Source organism: Oenanthe melanoleuca, chromosome 2 (genome assembly GCF_029582105.1).
Source record: "Oenanthe melanoleuca isolate GR-GAL-2019-014 chromosome 2, OMel1.0, whole genome shotgun sequence".
NCBI lineage: Eukaryota > Metazoa > Chordata > Aves > Passeriformes > Muscicapidae > Oenanthe > Oenanthe melanoleuca.
The window spans coordinates 92,290,958-92,308,101 of record NC_079335.1 but is presented as its reverse complement, the minus strand read 5'-3'; the positions used below and the strand labels follow the sequence as shown (position 1 = coordinate 92,308,101).

At 39.3% G+C, this 17,144-nt stretch overlaps 1 protein-coding gene across 1 annotated transcript in view; it reads left to right on the top strand.

Moving 5' to 3' along the window:
- Window positions 1-17,144, top strand: part of LOC130249732 (collagen alpha-1(XV) chain-like) — a 115,274-nt gene that overhangs the window by 40,543 nt on the left and 57,587 nt on the right. Inside the window, 8 exon segments of the mRNA XM_056484782.1 lie at window positions 174-266; window positions 2,576-2,702; window positions 3,943-4,061; window positions 6,829-6,957; window positions 8,197-8,223; window positions 10,870-10,932; window positions 14,593-14,670; window positions 16,294-16,362. Coding sequence (XP_056340757.1) covers window positions 174-266; window positions 2,576-2,702; window positions 3,943-4,061; window positions 6,829-6,957; window positions 8,197-8,223; window positions 10,870-10,932; window positions 14,593-14,670; window positions 16,294-16,362 — 705 coding nt within the window.

The window sequence follows — 17,144 nt, the reverse complement described above, 5'->3', positions numbered from 1 at the left end:
ATGGCTTTTATTTTTCTGAAGGGTTGTTTTCATGGAATGCTGTAAGTAGTGAAATGGCTTCACCAGCTGAAAAAAGGGGCATTTTTCTGCATTTATATAGACAGTTCCTTGGAGATCATGCTTTTTTCCCCGACTTTTATGAACTTCCTCCCAATTAATTGGGTTTTGCACAGGCTTCAGGGGACAGCAGTGGCAATGGCAGCATCCAAGACCATGACATTTCTGAGGCACAAGAAGCCCTTGCACCTTCTCGTCTTCCCATCAGGGTAAATTTATTTCATTTATTTACTTCAAAACTCTGTTTTAATATTACTCTTTTAATGGGTGGGGTCTGGATTGGATGAGTAGCTTTTATATTTGGGTGTTACCAAGGGGTCCCATGAGAACAATGTGCACCCATTCATGAGAATGATGGCAGAGTGCCAGATAAAAAATCTGGTGTATTTGACAACAATCAGCAACCAGATCTTGGGAATAGTATAATACAAGATTGGGAAAATATATATGACACTTCCTGGGAACAGTTTTACTCTGCATCAATTTTTATCTCAGGAAATGCTTGAGCCAAGAGTATATGTGGTTAGTAGGACTCAGCTGAGTTATTCATCCTTGAATTTCTTGCTTTGTTTGGGATTTTTTTAACAAATGAGAATTTTACCACCCACTGATTTCTGCTTCAGAATTCCTTAGCTAATTTAATGACATGTTTTGTGAAGGACATGCACCTTTTTCTTGCCCTTCTGAACAGGCTGTCTGCAGCTCTTACTTGGTGGCTAATCAACTGGATGACAGAGTAAACAGCTGTTTCTTACCATATTTAGGGATTTCTAACACATCATGTCCTCCTCAATTTTTGTACCAGGCTTAAATATTCCAGCCCATTCCTCACAATGATGCTTTCCATGCTGCTTGTGTCAAACATTCTTCTTTTTAATACAAGTTCTCATTAGTTCCCTTAGAGAAAATCAGTAGGTTTCTGAGAAATGACTTCACAGAAACCATGCTCACATTTGTCTAATATTGTACAGGCTTCAACTCTTTCACTGTTGAATCTTACAGAACCTGAGGGCAAAACCTGTTTGATTGTGATGTACTGTCATTCACTGACTGTGTTTCCTACCTTTTCATACAAAAAGCTTCAGTTTTAGTCATATCCACTGCTGAGTTTTCCAAGAACACTTTTCTGCAGGAATTTTAACTCTTCCAGGGTCAACATGAATGGAAGAAAACCTTTTTTTTCTCTATTATAGACTTCAAATACTCTGATCACTCTTTTTATAACTTTATTAAGTATTGACCCAGCCTACTGCTCCTGATGTGCTTGAATAAATTTTTTTTTGTCTTTTACATATAACTCATTAAGATTATATTGGCCTACCTTGTGCTTTGCACAGAACAGACTAGTTCAGTATGAAAGGGACCTTTGAAAATTGCCCTGTGCAATTCTCTTTTCATAGCAGAGCCAAATACAGCAGGTTGCTCAGTGAACAGGTTGTTCAGTGCCAGTTGATTTGGGTTTTCCTCAAGAATAGAGATTCCACAACCTCTCTGTTTCAATGCAGGGTTTTTTCCTGACACATAGCCTGGATTTCTTGTATTTTGATGTGTGTGCTTTGTCTCATTTCTTTTCACTGGCTACAGCCAGTGAGAAGGATCTGGTTCTGTCTTCTTTACTCCCTCTTATCAGGGTCTTCTTCTTCTTTGAGCCTTGAAGCAGTCATTGCTCTCTCATCCTTCTCTAAGTGATCAAAAGACAGGCAGCTGCCCCAGCTGGTACTGCTGCATGGGCTAATTCCTCACTGGATGCAGGATTTGCGCTTTAATTTTCCCAGATTTCTGCAGCCAGGTAGGGTTTTTCCAAATGGCAGAAAAATCACCTCTTGTGGTTGTGAGTGCTTGATGACTCCTCTGCATTTTACATCACACCACAAAATTTAATCCATGAAATCGTACTGTGCCTTGACTTTTCCTCATTTGGATAAAACTGTAGCTAATTCAGGAACAATGTCTAGCTTCTCTATCCAGAAAAATATACATTCTTTTAGCTATTGTTTTTATCTTCTGTTTAATAATCTTCATAATTATTTCACTGTTCAAAATTACACACAGCAATAGTAGAATTTTTGGTTTTTATTCCTCCTTTTGAAAGATGTTATTTAATCCCAGCTGGCCACAAAGCACCACACAGCCACTCACTTATTGTCCCACCAGTGAGATGGGGAGAGAATTGGAAGAAAAGTCAGAAACTCGTGAGATAAAGACACTTTAATAGTAAAGCAGTGCTGAGCTGGAATGAAACAAGGCAAAGGTCCTACTTGAAAATGCAGTGTCTGACAAGTGTACATTGCTTGTGGTTTCCTCCCTCTCTGTGGGTTTGTCAAGTGTACATCCCTTGCTTTGGAGGAATGGAGCCCAAAGGTATTACACTGGTTTTTCTCAGAATTCTGGTTTGCTTCATAGATGTGGTAGCTCTGATCACTGTGCTTTGAGGAAGGTAATCTAGTGGTCCTTCCTTTAAAATACGTGATAAGCCTTTCCTCTAAACCATTCTTTGGGATTTTTTTTTTTTTTTTAGCCTGAAGATACGTTGGCTGAGCCAGTGGAAGCCCCCCCAACCATATTGTCTTATTTGGAAGAGAATGATTTCTCTGGAAATCACAGATCAGAAGAAACCTCAGAAGCAGCTAAATTTAAAGAACAAGGCACTGCCTCGGGTTTTGGGGTTTTTTTTGGGGGGGTGGGATCATTTATATTCTCTGGTTTTGAGTCTGTCATTTCCCTGTGTTGGAAAACCACTGTCGTATTTTGGGTGCGGCCAGGAAAGGAAAATCCAGTGGTTTTGGACATCCCCTGTGCTAGAAAAGAATTAGCACATCCAACATTTGGTCTTTGAGAGTGCAGTCTGTTAAACTGCAATTTATTAATAGCAGCAAAAGTAAGTGGCAGCAACTACAGCCACTGTTCAACACATCTCTCACTTCTCCCTCTGTTTAGGGGCTTATCTCAGACTCATCTTTGTTAAGCATGCAGAGAAGGGATTTACCTTTCTATAGCGTGGAAGTTTCAGTTACAGAATTGCAGTTCATATTTTAATTTTTTTTTAAAAAAAGAACTTGGGTAAAACTAAGAAACTGACCTGAGGAGGTGTTGCTGTGACAATCTGTGCAAAGGCAAGTATCAGGCAAAGGGAATGAAAGGAGAAAAATCCTCTTCATTGTGCTCTCATCAGTAAGAAGCATGGCACTCCTTGAGTAATACCTCTGCAAATAATCCTGCTGGCTCTAAAGCCAGGTGGCATCTTTAAAAGGGATTTAACATGAGTATCTGTTTGATGGCCTGATACAGTAAAGCCCAGCCTTTCATGCAAAACTGAATCCTGCCATGGAATAAACAACTATTTACTACTTCTAATGTGCCCAGTGCACCAGGGGGGTGTTTTGGGTACAGGTGTAGGCAGCTAAGCAATGACAGCAGGGCCTGATGCAGTGAGGAACCCAGTTGTCCATGCTAGGACAACTTCAGAACACTCCTAGAAAACAAAAAGAACAGCTAGTTATATTAATAAGGCCAAAGACAATGTTGCTATTTAAACTCCATAGGTAGTTCAGATAGTACCTGTTGTAATTAACTCTTATTTTTTTGTGTTAAATGGATGACAAATAAGTAACCCTTAGACTAGAGCTCGAGGAAAACATGATTGTGCAATACAGTCCTTGACCTTAAAATATACATGTTTGGTTATTTTACTCTCATCTTTCTCTTTTTTTCTTCTTTTCTTTTAAAATTTTCAGAGCTCTAATATGTCTAATATTAATCTTTAGAATATATTTTAGCCATAGTCTGAATGATTTTTTTTTCATACAACTCACAGCATCTGTCTGATAAATACCTCTGGGCAGGTTTTGTTTTGCTCTCTCATTAATAAGCAATTATTTTATTTAGATTCAGCTGTCATGGAAACTGGACAAGGAAACAGTGAGTCTTCCCCTGTCACACAGAAAATGTTAAGAGAAGAAGATGGCTCTGGTGCTGGTGTTTTGCCAGAAGTAAGAAGAGAGGAGGTCTGTATAATGGATTTATGGTATGCCTAATCTTTTAGTCCTAAGAATAGGAAAATCTGGACTTTGATACACATTGCATATGTAAGGTAGTGTGTAACCTGAATTCTGTGTGATCCTGCAAATTAGAATTACATAGGACACCCATTTGGAATCCTGTGAGCTACTGGAATATTTGCTGGTGTATTTCAAAATAATCAGCTGATAGTACATTTTTTATTATTTAACACTCCTAATCCAAGAGTCACCACAGATTCTTTTCTAAGAAAAAATAAATAATGACCTTTCCTTCCTCTTGCCTTGAGACTCCTACACCAAAATTTCATTCTTTTTATTGCTTGAAACTACAGTGAGTTATGACAGCTTCTTTTTGCTAGAAAATCCACTGTGTCTTGAATGACAGAAATTTAGAATAAAATTTCCACACTGTGTATGTTTCCTTCAAATGTTTAAGGTTGCTCCTTGCAGGGTCTTCTTGTGTTCATGTGTTTACTGTGGTAAAATATAGCAACTGGTGAAACATTAAATTAAGGATCATCCATTGGAACTGACATACAAGAAGTTTCAGTATTTGTTGGAGAACTTCTAACTCCTCTATCATTTTCATGCCTGCATTCACATCTTTTAAAAGCTGCTGTTCTAATATTTATATATATTATATATATATATTTATAATATTTATATAAATAAATAACTAAACTAAATATCAGATAAATTATTACTATTCTTCTCATTTTTTTTTTATTTTTGGGCCATTTTTCTTTTAAAAAATTTCAGTCTTGATTTAAGAAGTGTGACGCTTTAAGCTTAAATCTATTGTGACAAGTAGTTTTGCTACTTACTTATCTTTACAAGTTCTCCTTAACCTTATTTCAATTTCTAAATATTTTTCACTACACAGATACCCAGGGTGATTATATATTATAATAATGACCAATCATTTAGAAAATAACAATTTTTAAAAGTTGCTGCCACTTCTCTCTCTTTTTTTGCTTGTACTCAGTGTTACTCCTGCCTAGGTGCAGAATCCAGCATTTTTTCTTGTTTAGTTTTATACTATTAATCACTGCCCAATGCTCCAATCTATCCAGATCCCTCTGCAAGGCCTCCTGTCCTTCAGGAGTCAGCAGCACTTCCCAGTTTGGAATCATCAGCAAACTTGCTCATGGTGCATTGAACTCCTGTGTCCAGATCACCAAGAAATATATTGAACAGAACTGGCCCTAGGATTGATCCCTGAGGAACACCACTGGTGACCAGTCACCAGCCAGATGTGTCCCTGTTCACTGCAACCCTTGAGCTCTGCCCCTGAGCCAGATCTTCACCCAGCACACCATGAACTCACTCATCCTACAGCTGGAAAATTTGTCCCAAAGGATGCTGCAATGGACAGCGTCAAAAACCTTACAAAAAACCCAGGGAAATTACATCCAGCTCTGTCTCTTCATCCTTCATGTGGGTGACTTCACCACAGAAAGATATCAAATTAGTCAAACAGGACTTTTGCTCTGTGAACCCAGGCTGAGTGTTCCTGATAAGTGCAGTGTTCTTTAAATGCTTTTCAATGATCTTCTCCATAATTTTCCAGGAGCTGAGGTTAGGCTGACAGATCTGTAGTTCTCTACCTTCCCTTACACTCTTTGAGTAGACTGGAATAATACTGATTATCTTCCAGCCAGCAGGAACCTGCCCATAATCCCAAGATCTTTGGCAGGTGATTGAGAGGGATCCTGCCATATCATCTGCTACTTCCTTCAGTACTCTAGCACTGGACCAACAATCCTGTTATCTTGTTCAGGCTATGATCTCTAACCGCAGTTCAACTAAATAGATTCTCTTCTATCGCTTTTCCAGATGGGAAGCATATCTGTAATGAGTCTAGATTAAAAAAAATAATAATAATTTTTTAAAAATTGCTGGTCATTGAGATCTTTCCTTTTGGCAAAACCCAGATAGATCTTTAAAAAATCAGCTTACAGTTCCTTTTCTAAAAGCTGTCATCCTGTTAATTTTAAAATGCTTTGCAGTTATTATATTTCATCCTTCCTACTTTCATTAGTTGCTAGTGGAACTCAAAATATTTTGTTGGTAATTTAAAATATGAGGGCTTATTTCAAAATATGATACAGGCTTACATGTTTTGCTCTGTATACTGGTTTTTAATTTAAATATGTATCAATGTCCAAGCTTCATTCCTGGAAGGTCTTATTTTGTTCCTGGAATATTTAAATTATTCCTTTTGTTATTATTAGTTTCTCTTGACCAAATACTAATGTTTAGCAATATTTTATTCTTGCTGTTGTTCGTTTTTACTCTTTGTTATCGTTTTATCTTCTGCCACTTAACCAATATGTAACCATCCTTTGTTAGAGTCCTGATTTTTGGGAAGTTAGCTGAAACACACCTAAACATGTTTATCTTAACTCCCACAATTTTTTCCCTGTCAGACTGAGTATGTGAAAATTGTATTTTTTCAAACTTACACTATTGACTTAGATTGTGCAGATTTATGTGGATATGAAATAAGATCATTATAATTTGCATCTAGGTAACGAGTTCAGAGAGCAACTTATTTGTAGGTGCATGAATGATCTTTAATATGGAATGCCTTTTCTGAACAGAATATGCAGTTTGTATAGTGTCTGTCAGGTTCTGACTGCATTGAACAAACCAAGGGGTGTAGGAGAAAGGAATGGGGTGGGAGGGGAAGAAAGAGAAATGGGAAAAGTAATACAACATATTTTTCATATTTCACATTTTAATTACTCAGGGCCAGAAAGGTCAGGAAGTAGAGGATGGATCCACAGAGTCTCTAGGAGGATCAGGAATAGAAGATGTGGAAAATAAAGATCAAGGACCTCCTGGATCTCCAGGGAAACCTGGGCAACGTGGTCAGCCTGTGAGTATTTTCTCTCTGTTGAAAGAAAACACGTATTTTGGAAAGGGTAATGGTGATCCATCACATGTGCATGGGGAGATGGAACTACACAGCCTTTCACACCAGTCACACTTCTGCAGGATGGGCTTCAACCCAGCAGCTCAGGAGGATCCTGCCTGCCCTGCACAGGTGCCAGGGACAGGGACCTGGTGAGTGGCACCCACCAGAAAGCAAAGGCAAACAGCTGCTGTGCCCACATACAAATGTTCTTAGAGCAGCAACTCCAACACCTTGGGCAGTACTGCAGCACCCTCCCAGCTGCCAGGTTTGAGTGTGTGCAAAGGTGCAGAACTCACAACCTGTCTTGGTTTGAAAGACAAATGTCTGCTAAGAAAGGCAGGAGCCTCTCTTTGAAATGGGAAATGTAAACCCCTTCCCTCCAAAATACTATAATTTTGAAATTAAGGGGCTCTCAGGCAAAAATACAGTAATAAAAAAACCCCAAAAACACTGACAGAGTCAGAATCCAACCTGACACCCTGTCTGTCAGAGTGTTGGTAGCAGTCCCATTAAATGGTGGCTGCAGTCTCCCTGCAGTGGCAGATGTGGTTCAGCTGAAGCAGTGCTCCTGTAGAAGGGTGCAGTTGTCCCCCAAAGGTGCAGTGATGATGTGGGAAGGTCCAACTTTCCTCTGGAATCCAATGTAAATAAGGTGTCTTGCTGTTCAAAACCTCAGTTTTTATCTGGGTAGGAAAGGCTTGGCTCCCCTCCCTGGCTGGAGCATCTCCCAGTGGGATGATGTAATTTTATCAGTCATACAGTGGGACTCACTGGCCCAGCAGCAGGTGATATCTTCCTGGAGGGAGGATGGGTTGTGGAAAAGATAGAGAACACTGCCCCACCTGGTTTTAAAGATGGCCCATTAGCAGAGGATATCTCCCACAGAGATAAGGATCACTGACCCACCCAGCTTCAACAGATGGTGATAGAATACATTCTTTTGGTTACATCCTGTATTGAAATTTAAAACACATTCTCCTTCAGTGGCTTCTCTATATCCAGGATATTTCACACCTCAAATCCTTGTGAACCATCAGCACAAGATGCATGAGATTAAAGAGAGGTGCAAAACATCCCACTGTGCCACAGTGTTTGATATAGTTCTGCTTTGTAATTTTGTCACTGCATGGCACATCACAATTTAATTAGTTAATATTACATTGTTTTATTTATCTTTCTAACAAAGGTGTTTTGTTTTAGGGCATTCCTGGTAAAAATGGATTACCTGTAAGTACCCTCTTATACGTGCTTTGGTTAATTGAATTAAGCAAAACACAACATTTTTAATGAGGCTCTGCTACATTGAGGTTTAAGCAGCAAAGTGTTTTCTTCATCTCCTCTCATTAGAAGACAGTTCGTGCCATAGTTGACATCCTCAGGCTGTCAAGAGAGCAAAAGCCAGGTTTCTAAGAGAAATTTATGATTTCCCAGTTGCAAAGAAAGTGAGAGGCATGGTATATCATAAGTTACTGTACCAGGAATTCAGGTCTGGTGAGGCTGGCTTTTTTTGCAGAGAGGAATTTCAAAAAGGGGGCATACTCACACCCCTTCTAGAGGGGTGCTTCATTGATCCTCCATAGACACATTTCCATGTTGCCTGCTCCTAACCTCACCTGCAATTAACTTTGTAGTTAATTGAGAGTGCTTTTGAGTTAATTGAGAGGTACCTCTCACCCCTTTACTCTTGTGCAGTAATTCGACTGCATCTTCTGCTTCTTCATTGCTGCTTTCCTTTCTCTGGATTCCTCTGCTTTAGCCTTCTCTGTCACATTTGTTGTCTTCTTCCTGGGATGTTCCTTTCCAGCTTCTCCAGACAACTCCCACCCCTGGGTCAGTCCACCACAAGCTGCTGATAGCCTGCACATGCATCCTCTGTGTGAGGAATTGTCCAGCAAAGCACACAAAAACAAACCCATAGCTGTCATATTCTGTGCACATCTCAGCTGCTGTTCTGTATCTGTCCTCTACTGATGTTCTACTGCCCAGCTTCGTTTCCTTTTTTTCTTTTTCTTTTTCTTTTTCTTTTCCTTTTCTTTTTCTTCTTCTTCTTTTTCTTTTTTTCTTTTTCTTCTTCTTTTTCTTCTTCTTTTTCTTTTTCTTCTTCTTTTTCTTTTTCTTTTTCTTTTTCTTTTTCTTCTTCTTTTTCTTTTTCTTTTTCTTTTTCTTTTTCTTTTTCTTTTTCTTTTTCTTTTTCTTTTTCTTTTTCTTTTTCTTTTTCTTTTTCTTTTTCTTTTTCTTTTTCTTTTTCTTTTTCTTTTTCTTTTTCTTCTCTCCTTCTCTTTCTTTTTCTGTTTATCTGCCACTGTGAATCTTCCCCCTCTCCAGGATCTTACCCAGAGGCTGTCACCATTCCCATACCTGCTCCTCTTTTTCTATACGAACACATGCCACTGCTGGGAGTTTCCTGACCCTTCCTGCCCCCTGCAACTGAACCTGAAATTAAACTGGTTTAAGATATTAAAAAAATAATTCAATGGTCATTCATGGGGTGCATTATTGAGCTCTTTCTGAATGCTGCCTTCAGACACTGGTATCTTCTAAGAAGTGTAGCTAGGTTTGCAAAGAGTTAGCCAAAACTCAGGTAATGTGTCATTAAGGTGTTTTTGGATAAGAAGCTTATATTTTATATATTAAAAGAAGCCTGTCATGCAGCATATCTTCAAAGAAAATTCTATGAAACCAATATGACTTAGAGAAAATTCTTCAAATGTAATTCAAATGCTTCAAAAACCATTTGCCTTTTCCTTGTGGAAACAATCCTACTTTCTATCATAGGCACCTTGTGACAGGGTCTTGTACTTTTTGTAGTTTTGCTTTTGTCCATGTGCATCTGGGTTTCAATCTTACATATACCCATGCAACTTTACTATTGGTTTGATGGGGCTTCACCAATTAAATTAGTATATTCTATGTTTATCATGTTGGTCATGTGTTTGCTACTTTTCTATGAACCTGCTACCAGTAACTCTACAGGAAAAATCATCATAGGAAGAAAAACACCCTTCAGTCTTAGAGATACATTTTTCTCCCTAATGACATTATATAACCCATCTTTAAAATTAAGGCAGTCCTAAAATTTGTTCAGTAGAGTCCATAACCACAGCTGTCCAGATTCCCAAAATGCCAGTAGAAAAATACTATTTATTTGCTTTTTGAATATTTTATTGAATGTGCTAAGTGAATTGATAAGCAGTCCCATTTTATAACAGCACTGACTTTAAAGCTGGTGGGAGTTCTTTCTAGCTAATGAACAAGCTTCTATAGGAAGAGCATCTGCATATTGTATGTAGGTAATATGAACAGTATAGAATAATAATTTAGGATTCATTTGACTGGTGAAGTTTAGAACGGAAAATAGGGTGAAATGCTATCTAGTCTCCCACATTGCCTGTCAGAGATGTGTCCTCATGAAGGATCTTAGCTGGTAGAAACTTAATAAGTTCAGGTTGATTAAAGAAAAAAAAAAGTTTTAGTAGATGGTGGGAGCAGGCTTAAGTTCATGGTATGATTTTGTGCACTCAGAGCAGCAGCTGGCAGTAGTGTGTTACAAATCCTACAGTTTTAAAAATCCTTTCCATAGTGCTGTGGCTGTCCTGCTGACACTCTGCCAAATCCAAATGCAGCCTGCAGGTGTTTCCATCTGTACCCCCAAACAGGCTTCTCTGCCACTTTGTTGTGGGAAGAGTAGATGTGGTGAGAGGCACGTTTTGGGCACTGCCAGGGGCATTCTGTGCCAAATCCCATACCTCCTCCCACTGTACAAACCAAGAGTTAGAATCCAGCACCCTTACATCCAGCCTCTGCTGCTAAGTGTACAGCCTGTTCAACCTACATGAAAGAGAATGTCTAACTAAAACTATTGTTTCCTTTTAGGGTAAAAATGGACTTCAGGGGTTGCCAGGACTGAAAGGAAAAGCAGGCCCAAAAGGTGAAAAGGTATGTGTCCTCTTAATAGCCAACAATCAATCAGATACTATTTATTCAATGTATTAATTTGGTACACTCTGAGAGTGACATAACAATATGGAATCACAGGAAGAATTTAAATATCCTACTGTTCATCCATGAATGGCTGGATGGCACCATACCAGAATCATAAGTATTTTTCAAGGATGTGAATAATACTGCAGTAGAAAAAGTTGGGCTTTCACAGAAGGGCTAAGGAAGATGTATTGAACACTTAATAAAGAAAAGTCAATTGTTGTGTATAACTGCTCTGGGCAACTTACTCTACTGGCTAAGTGATTTAACAGAAGCAGTATAATCATATTACCCTTAGGAAATGAACATAATTGAAAATAAGAGTTAAACCATCTGAAGCAACAGCTTGTATCTCTTCTGAGATGAAGTGAGATGTAATGGATTAATCTATTATTAAAGTACACGCTGTACACAAAATCAACATACAGATAGTAACTCCAAGTGTCAAATTAATAATCCCTTTCATCTGTTTAACAAAACAATACAGACTTCATACATTCACAAACATGACGCATATAAATCTCATCTATTCAGATTTGTTTGAAATTATCCAGAATAATTTCAAAGGTAGAATTCATCTCCAGGACAGGAATCAGGTTATGAGAGTGCATGGCAGCCCCCAGTCTCTAAGTCCAGCTGTAATGAAAAGAAATGTTGAGCAGAGGGTTCTCACAAAGTGTAGGGAAGTGAAGGCATGTGGGGCAGCCAGGGCATCTCAGGTACATCGTGGTGAGGACACCTTGCTCTGCTCTGGGACCTGTCCCAGGTACCTGTTCACAAAACCAGGCAGCACGGGAGACAAGCAGGAGGACTCACAAGTCCATGCACAGCCACAGGGCTATCACCTCTCAGAGACATGGTGGGATCACTCACAACTGGAGTGCTGCAGTGTATGGATACAGGTCCTCCAGGAAAGGCAGGCTGGGAAGGCAGATTATCAGCAGAACACTTCATCAGCTGTCAATAGGCATTGCAGGCATGTAAATGTTGTTTGACAAGAAGCTTCTTAGGTTTCTTGCAAATCTGCTTTGGTCCTTCTTGTGACCCTAGGGTACTTGGTACTGACATAACCATAAAATCAGTCAGGATTCCTTTAATGAAAACAAAGCAAATGGAAAAGATTATGACCATATATATTTCCCCTATTTATAAGCAAAGTGCAAATTAGCAAATGCATTTTATTTTGCATCTGCTACAGCCTCAGCTCCAGTTAGGTGACCATTCCAATCTTCAGCAGCTGCACCTGCACAGCCAAATGGGACAGGCCCAGGAACTGACTGGTTTGCTGAGGGTTCAGACTTGCAGGCATGGTCCCTGACAATGTTTTGGCCTGTACCAAAAAGATCTCACTCACACAGTGCCTCAGGGGTAGCATCAGTTGTTAACTACTCCCAGTGTGCTGCAAGATGAGACTGTGCATAGGTGGGCTCTGTGCTCCTCCAGTCCCATCCCAGTAAGACTTTTACTTTCAAATACTCCTGCTGATAGATTTCAGTATATGCCTAATGTTATTTCATGCAAAATACACAAAAAAACCATACTCAAAATACTAGCTTTGACCATGCAGGGCTAAAAGCAGCCCCATAGTCAAGTGCCTAAGGACTGTGGCCCAGCCAGTCTGTTCCAGCTGACCTCACAGCCAAAGGCCATCCAGCCTTAGGTTATTGATGAGAAGAGCCATCAGAAGGAGAACATTTTAACAGCAGGAGAAGCAGCTTAGCTGTAGAGAGCAAAAGTTAATTGGAAAGAAAAATACTCCAGTACCTATTCCAGATTACTTTTATGGCTACTTCAGTAAAGACATCTTAAGTTTAGCTTTTCCTTTAAAAACCGGACTAATATTTGCAAGGGATGCTACAAAGAGAGATTGTGAAGTTAGCAAACAAATGCTAAAAATCCTAACAATAGGTTCAAAAGCACTAAGGAAAGCTGACAGCTTCAAACACAGAGCTTTGTCTTGGCAATACTTTAAACAGACAAAACTCCTTCAGTAAAAACAGGACAAACAAGAAGACATTGCTCTGATCCTTTTTTAAACTATCAGTTGGTCAGAAAATTGTTTCAGTATCCAAACCAGTGTGATTTCCTAGGCCTGGCTGTGTTGGCAGAGTGAGCAAAACTTAAAGAATTGATCTGTGCACACACAAAAATTCAGAACTCTTATGCTGTCCAAAGACAATCAGCACTTTTTCCAATGTAAAAGCATTTAAATTTCAGGAGCAGTAGTAGGATCCACCTTCCTCTTTGTGGTTCTTCTCACTGAAAATGGAAAGCCAGGAGTGAATGGCAGACTGCATATCAGTGAAGAGTGGGGAGCTGGCTGTCACTTTTCCACTGTGGTTCTGTGCAGAGATTCAGCCATGAGATGCTCCTTGGGAATGGATACCGTCAGGCCTCATAAAAATGACCATGATCCTGGGGTTTTTGTCTTCCTTGCAGTGCACACAGAGTGGAATAAATTGCATGAAAACAAGCACCAAACACTGCCAGGAACTAATGTAAAAGTCATTGGGGAAAAGCGAGGATGCATGAAAATGAATGAAGAGCATCTGTAAATGAACAGGCTGGCAGAGAGTGAAAATAGCCCCAAATTAATTAAACACATTCTCTGTGGATGTGACTGAAGTATCACTATAGGAACCGTTTGACAAAGCCCCAGGGAACAAAGAGCTGAATGAATACATTTATCTAATGAACCCTCAAGCATAAAGAGCAAGTGACCAAGAGGCAGCTAAAAGTCAGTGTTTCCTGCTATGTAACTGAATATGTGAATTTAGAGAACACAATTAAAATGCTCATAAGCCCAGATAACAAACTGGCAGGTTAGAGGGTAAAGCACAGACTGGCGGAGGCAAAACCTCAACTCTTGACTTGAGTGAAAAATGCTGGACTTGTGCAAAAAAAATATTAAAAGTCACAAACATCTTAAGCTGAAACAGTTCAAACTAACCTCAGCAAAATGTCAGAGGTGATGTAAGAAAGACAAATTATAAGAAATGGTAGTAATTATGAGAGAAAATGACGCATATTTGAACAGGGTCCTTCATTGTGTTGGCAGTAGATAAAGGTCAACACACAGAAGAAAAATCATGTTTTGGTGGTATTGAAAAAAGCATTACAGAGGGTAGCAGTAAAAGAAAGAAATTTACAAACTGAGTGCCATGGTGTGACAATACTATCTCTTTTTTTTGTTGGTTTGGTTTGGTTTGGTTTGGTTTGGTTTGGTTTGGTTTGGTTTGGCTTGGCTTGGTTTGGTTTGGTTTGGTTTGGTTTTTTTGGGAGTTGGGGTGAGGGTTCATGTATAACATACCCTAAAAATGTAAGATCCACAGTTAAACCTTATTCTGGCAAGACTTACACATTGCCTAATGCTGTTAATGTTGCTTGTACATTTGCAAATTCATTGCAGAAGTTAGAAAAGGAAGAGTTCTTTCTTCCATTGCCAATGCAAAGATCATATTCCTTGGAAGTTTGTCTTAGAAATGAAGAAAATCCAAGCCAGCTCATGACATCTAAGCAGCCACTCTTGTGACTGGAAATCCACACAGATTGTAGCTAGTGCTTATAGCCTTTACATGGTTAAATCCTTGCTGATTTGTCTTAATTCCATTTCAGGGTGATCCTGGTGAGGGATTGCCAGGACCCCCTGGACTACCAGGACCCACAGGACCATCTGCTCCTTCCAGAGGATTAGTGAGTATTTGGGGTTCCCTGACAGTGAGCTCAGCTTGCCACAGAGGAATCCAGAACTAAACAGGAGGTTTTCTCTGGGAAAGTAGCCTGACTGCCACAGAGATAATCATGTTTTCCAAAACATTCATGCAGAAATGCAAATAAATGTCTGATCAAAGAGTGTGACTGCTGTAAGCTACATAAACACCCAATATCCACATTTTAAAATGTCACTGGATGCGTGTGCTCTCCTGTGCAAAAGCAACAATATATCAGAGAACATGAAACCAACATTTCCACAAAAAGGCATTCTAAGCCTAAATTATTAATTTCTTCCTGCTACTGAACAGAGAAATGGTTTGACAGTCAGTTATGTTTGCTGTCATTAAATACTAGAGCACATACCAGCATGATGGCAGTGTTTGTATTTGGAATGCTCAGTACTCAGGAAATGTTAAGGAATGAGTTTCAGATCCATTACTGCTGTTCTTGGACTTTTCCCCCTATATCCATGAGGATACATGTGCATGCAGCTAAAGAAGGAATCTGGCCTGAATTTTCACTTCATGGTGTGAAAACTGATTTTATGCTACACAGAGTTCACCACTGACACCAGTGGAAATCCTGGGGTGGACTTTTACACAAAACCACCTGCCACACTGGGTATTGTGAGTATTTAACTAGATAGTTTGGAACATATTCCACTGGCCAAAATGGATCATATGCTCCCCTGATTCTGGGTCTGATAAATGAAGCCAATACATTTCTGCAGCATAAAAACAGATTAACAGTGTTCTGCTGCACTGCTGAGCCTGCACTGATGCTGCCTTCAAGAGACCAGCAAGGCAGCCCCAGATCTCCAGGCCAGCAGTTTTACCCAGTCAAAGGCACTTCTATAAATACAGCAGGGAACAGCAAGTCCTACATTGCTTTTACTTTCTTGTTCTGTGTGACAGCAAATTTTAAAGCCTTTTATTCTGAAGTGAAGTGGAAGAAGTCTCAGTGCATCCAAGAAATGCATCCTTAACTCCCAGGCATTTGAAATATTAGCTTTGGTACTACAATAGCTTATTCAGGTAGTACTTCTCTGTAGTCTGCAAAACGTACACACCTATGAAACTCACCAAGGACTGAACACTAAGGTGTTTTTTCTAAAAGAGAATGATTTAGAAAAGGCTTCTGTATATTGATCTCTCTTTATAAAAGTCATCTTTTTGATTACAGTCGTAGGAATCTCCAAATTTGGCTTTTTAAATGAGGGGCACATTGTAGGAAACTGGGGTTATTTGTTAGATCTGCATTTTAGGATGTTCTTAATGTTGACAGGTACCTTTCTGAAGTTAAAATTTGTCTGAAATAACTTCAGTTCACTTAAACAGCCAAGTAGCCTGTGTGTCCTGCAGGATGGTTATCACTGAGCTCATAGAGCACCTGCAGGTAAATACAGTGCTCAGTGACTACAGAAGAAGATGGTATGAAACATCAGCAACAAAAGTAAAATGCTTTTGTTGAATTATAATTTATTGTACTGGTGACAGACTGCTGTAAGTATATTGATGATAGCTGTATTTCCAGTAAACGTGAAGTGATATCTGCATTTGTCATCTTTAGAAGCAATATCTTAAAATGGAATTTTAATTTCAGAATAGACTGGAACCTGAAGAATCAGGTTCTGGAGATACTGAGAGCATCAGAGAGACTGAGATTTTAAGGGTAAGTATATATTTATATTTCTCATGATAAAGAGCTTTATTTTACTCATGCAGGTTGTAGAATTTTTCATAATGCAAGCTATATACATGCTTAATTTACAGCATCCAGAAAGAGTTTTTAGGGTTTCATTTCAAGGTCAGAAAAGGCCTAAGTGCTTCTGAGTGGAGCAGAAGTATGAGACAGGAAGTGGCCACCAAAGAAATAATGGCAAGAGGACTTTTTAAAATGAGAAAATGCTTTCAGTCTGACTATGAGAAGACAGTAAAGAGGAGAGGAGAGAGATGAGAATCACAGATCAAAGAATCATTTGCAAATTTAGTGTTCCCCCTAAAATAACATTTCACTCATTTAATTCAATTCATTCAATTTGAATACCTCTGCTCATGTCCATGCAGGATAGATCTTTAGAGCAGAGGCCAGTTTGGCAGCATTAAGCAGGTCTTGACCATGAGTAGAGATTCTCAGTGCTCCAGCAATAACATGGAGAAACCTCATAAAATGGTAGAGGAGAAAAAACCAACCCCTTCCTACTGTTCAATGATCCCTTGGTTTCATTGTGGTTGGGTCTCTGCTCATTAGGTCAATCCTTGGGATGTCTGAGATCTTTACTGGGTTACAGAGAGCTGGCCCAAAATTTTTTGTTTTCAATGTCCTGCTTGCCAATGCATGCTGTGAGGTGTCACAGTTCAGAGGGCACAGGTGAGGGAGGTCAGTGTGACCCTACGTAAGGTGTGTCTGTCAAACTAAAATTGGTTCTCAGTGAAGCAGAAGCAGGATGGGAA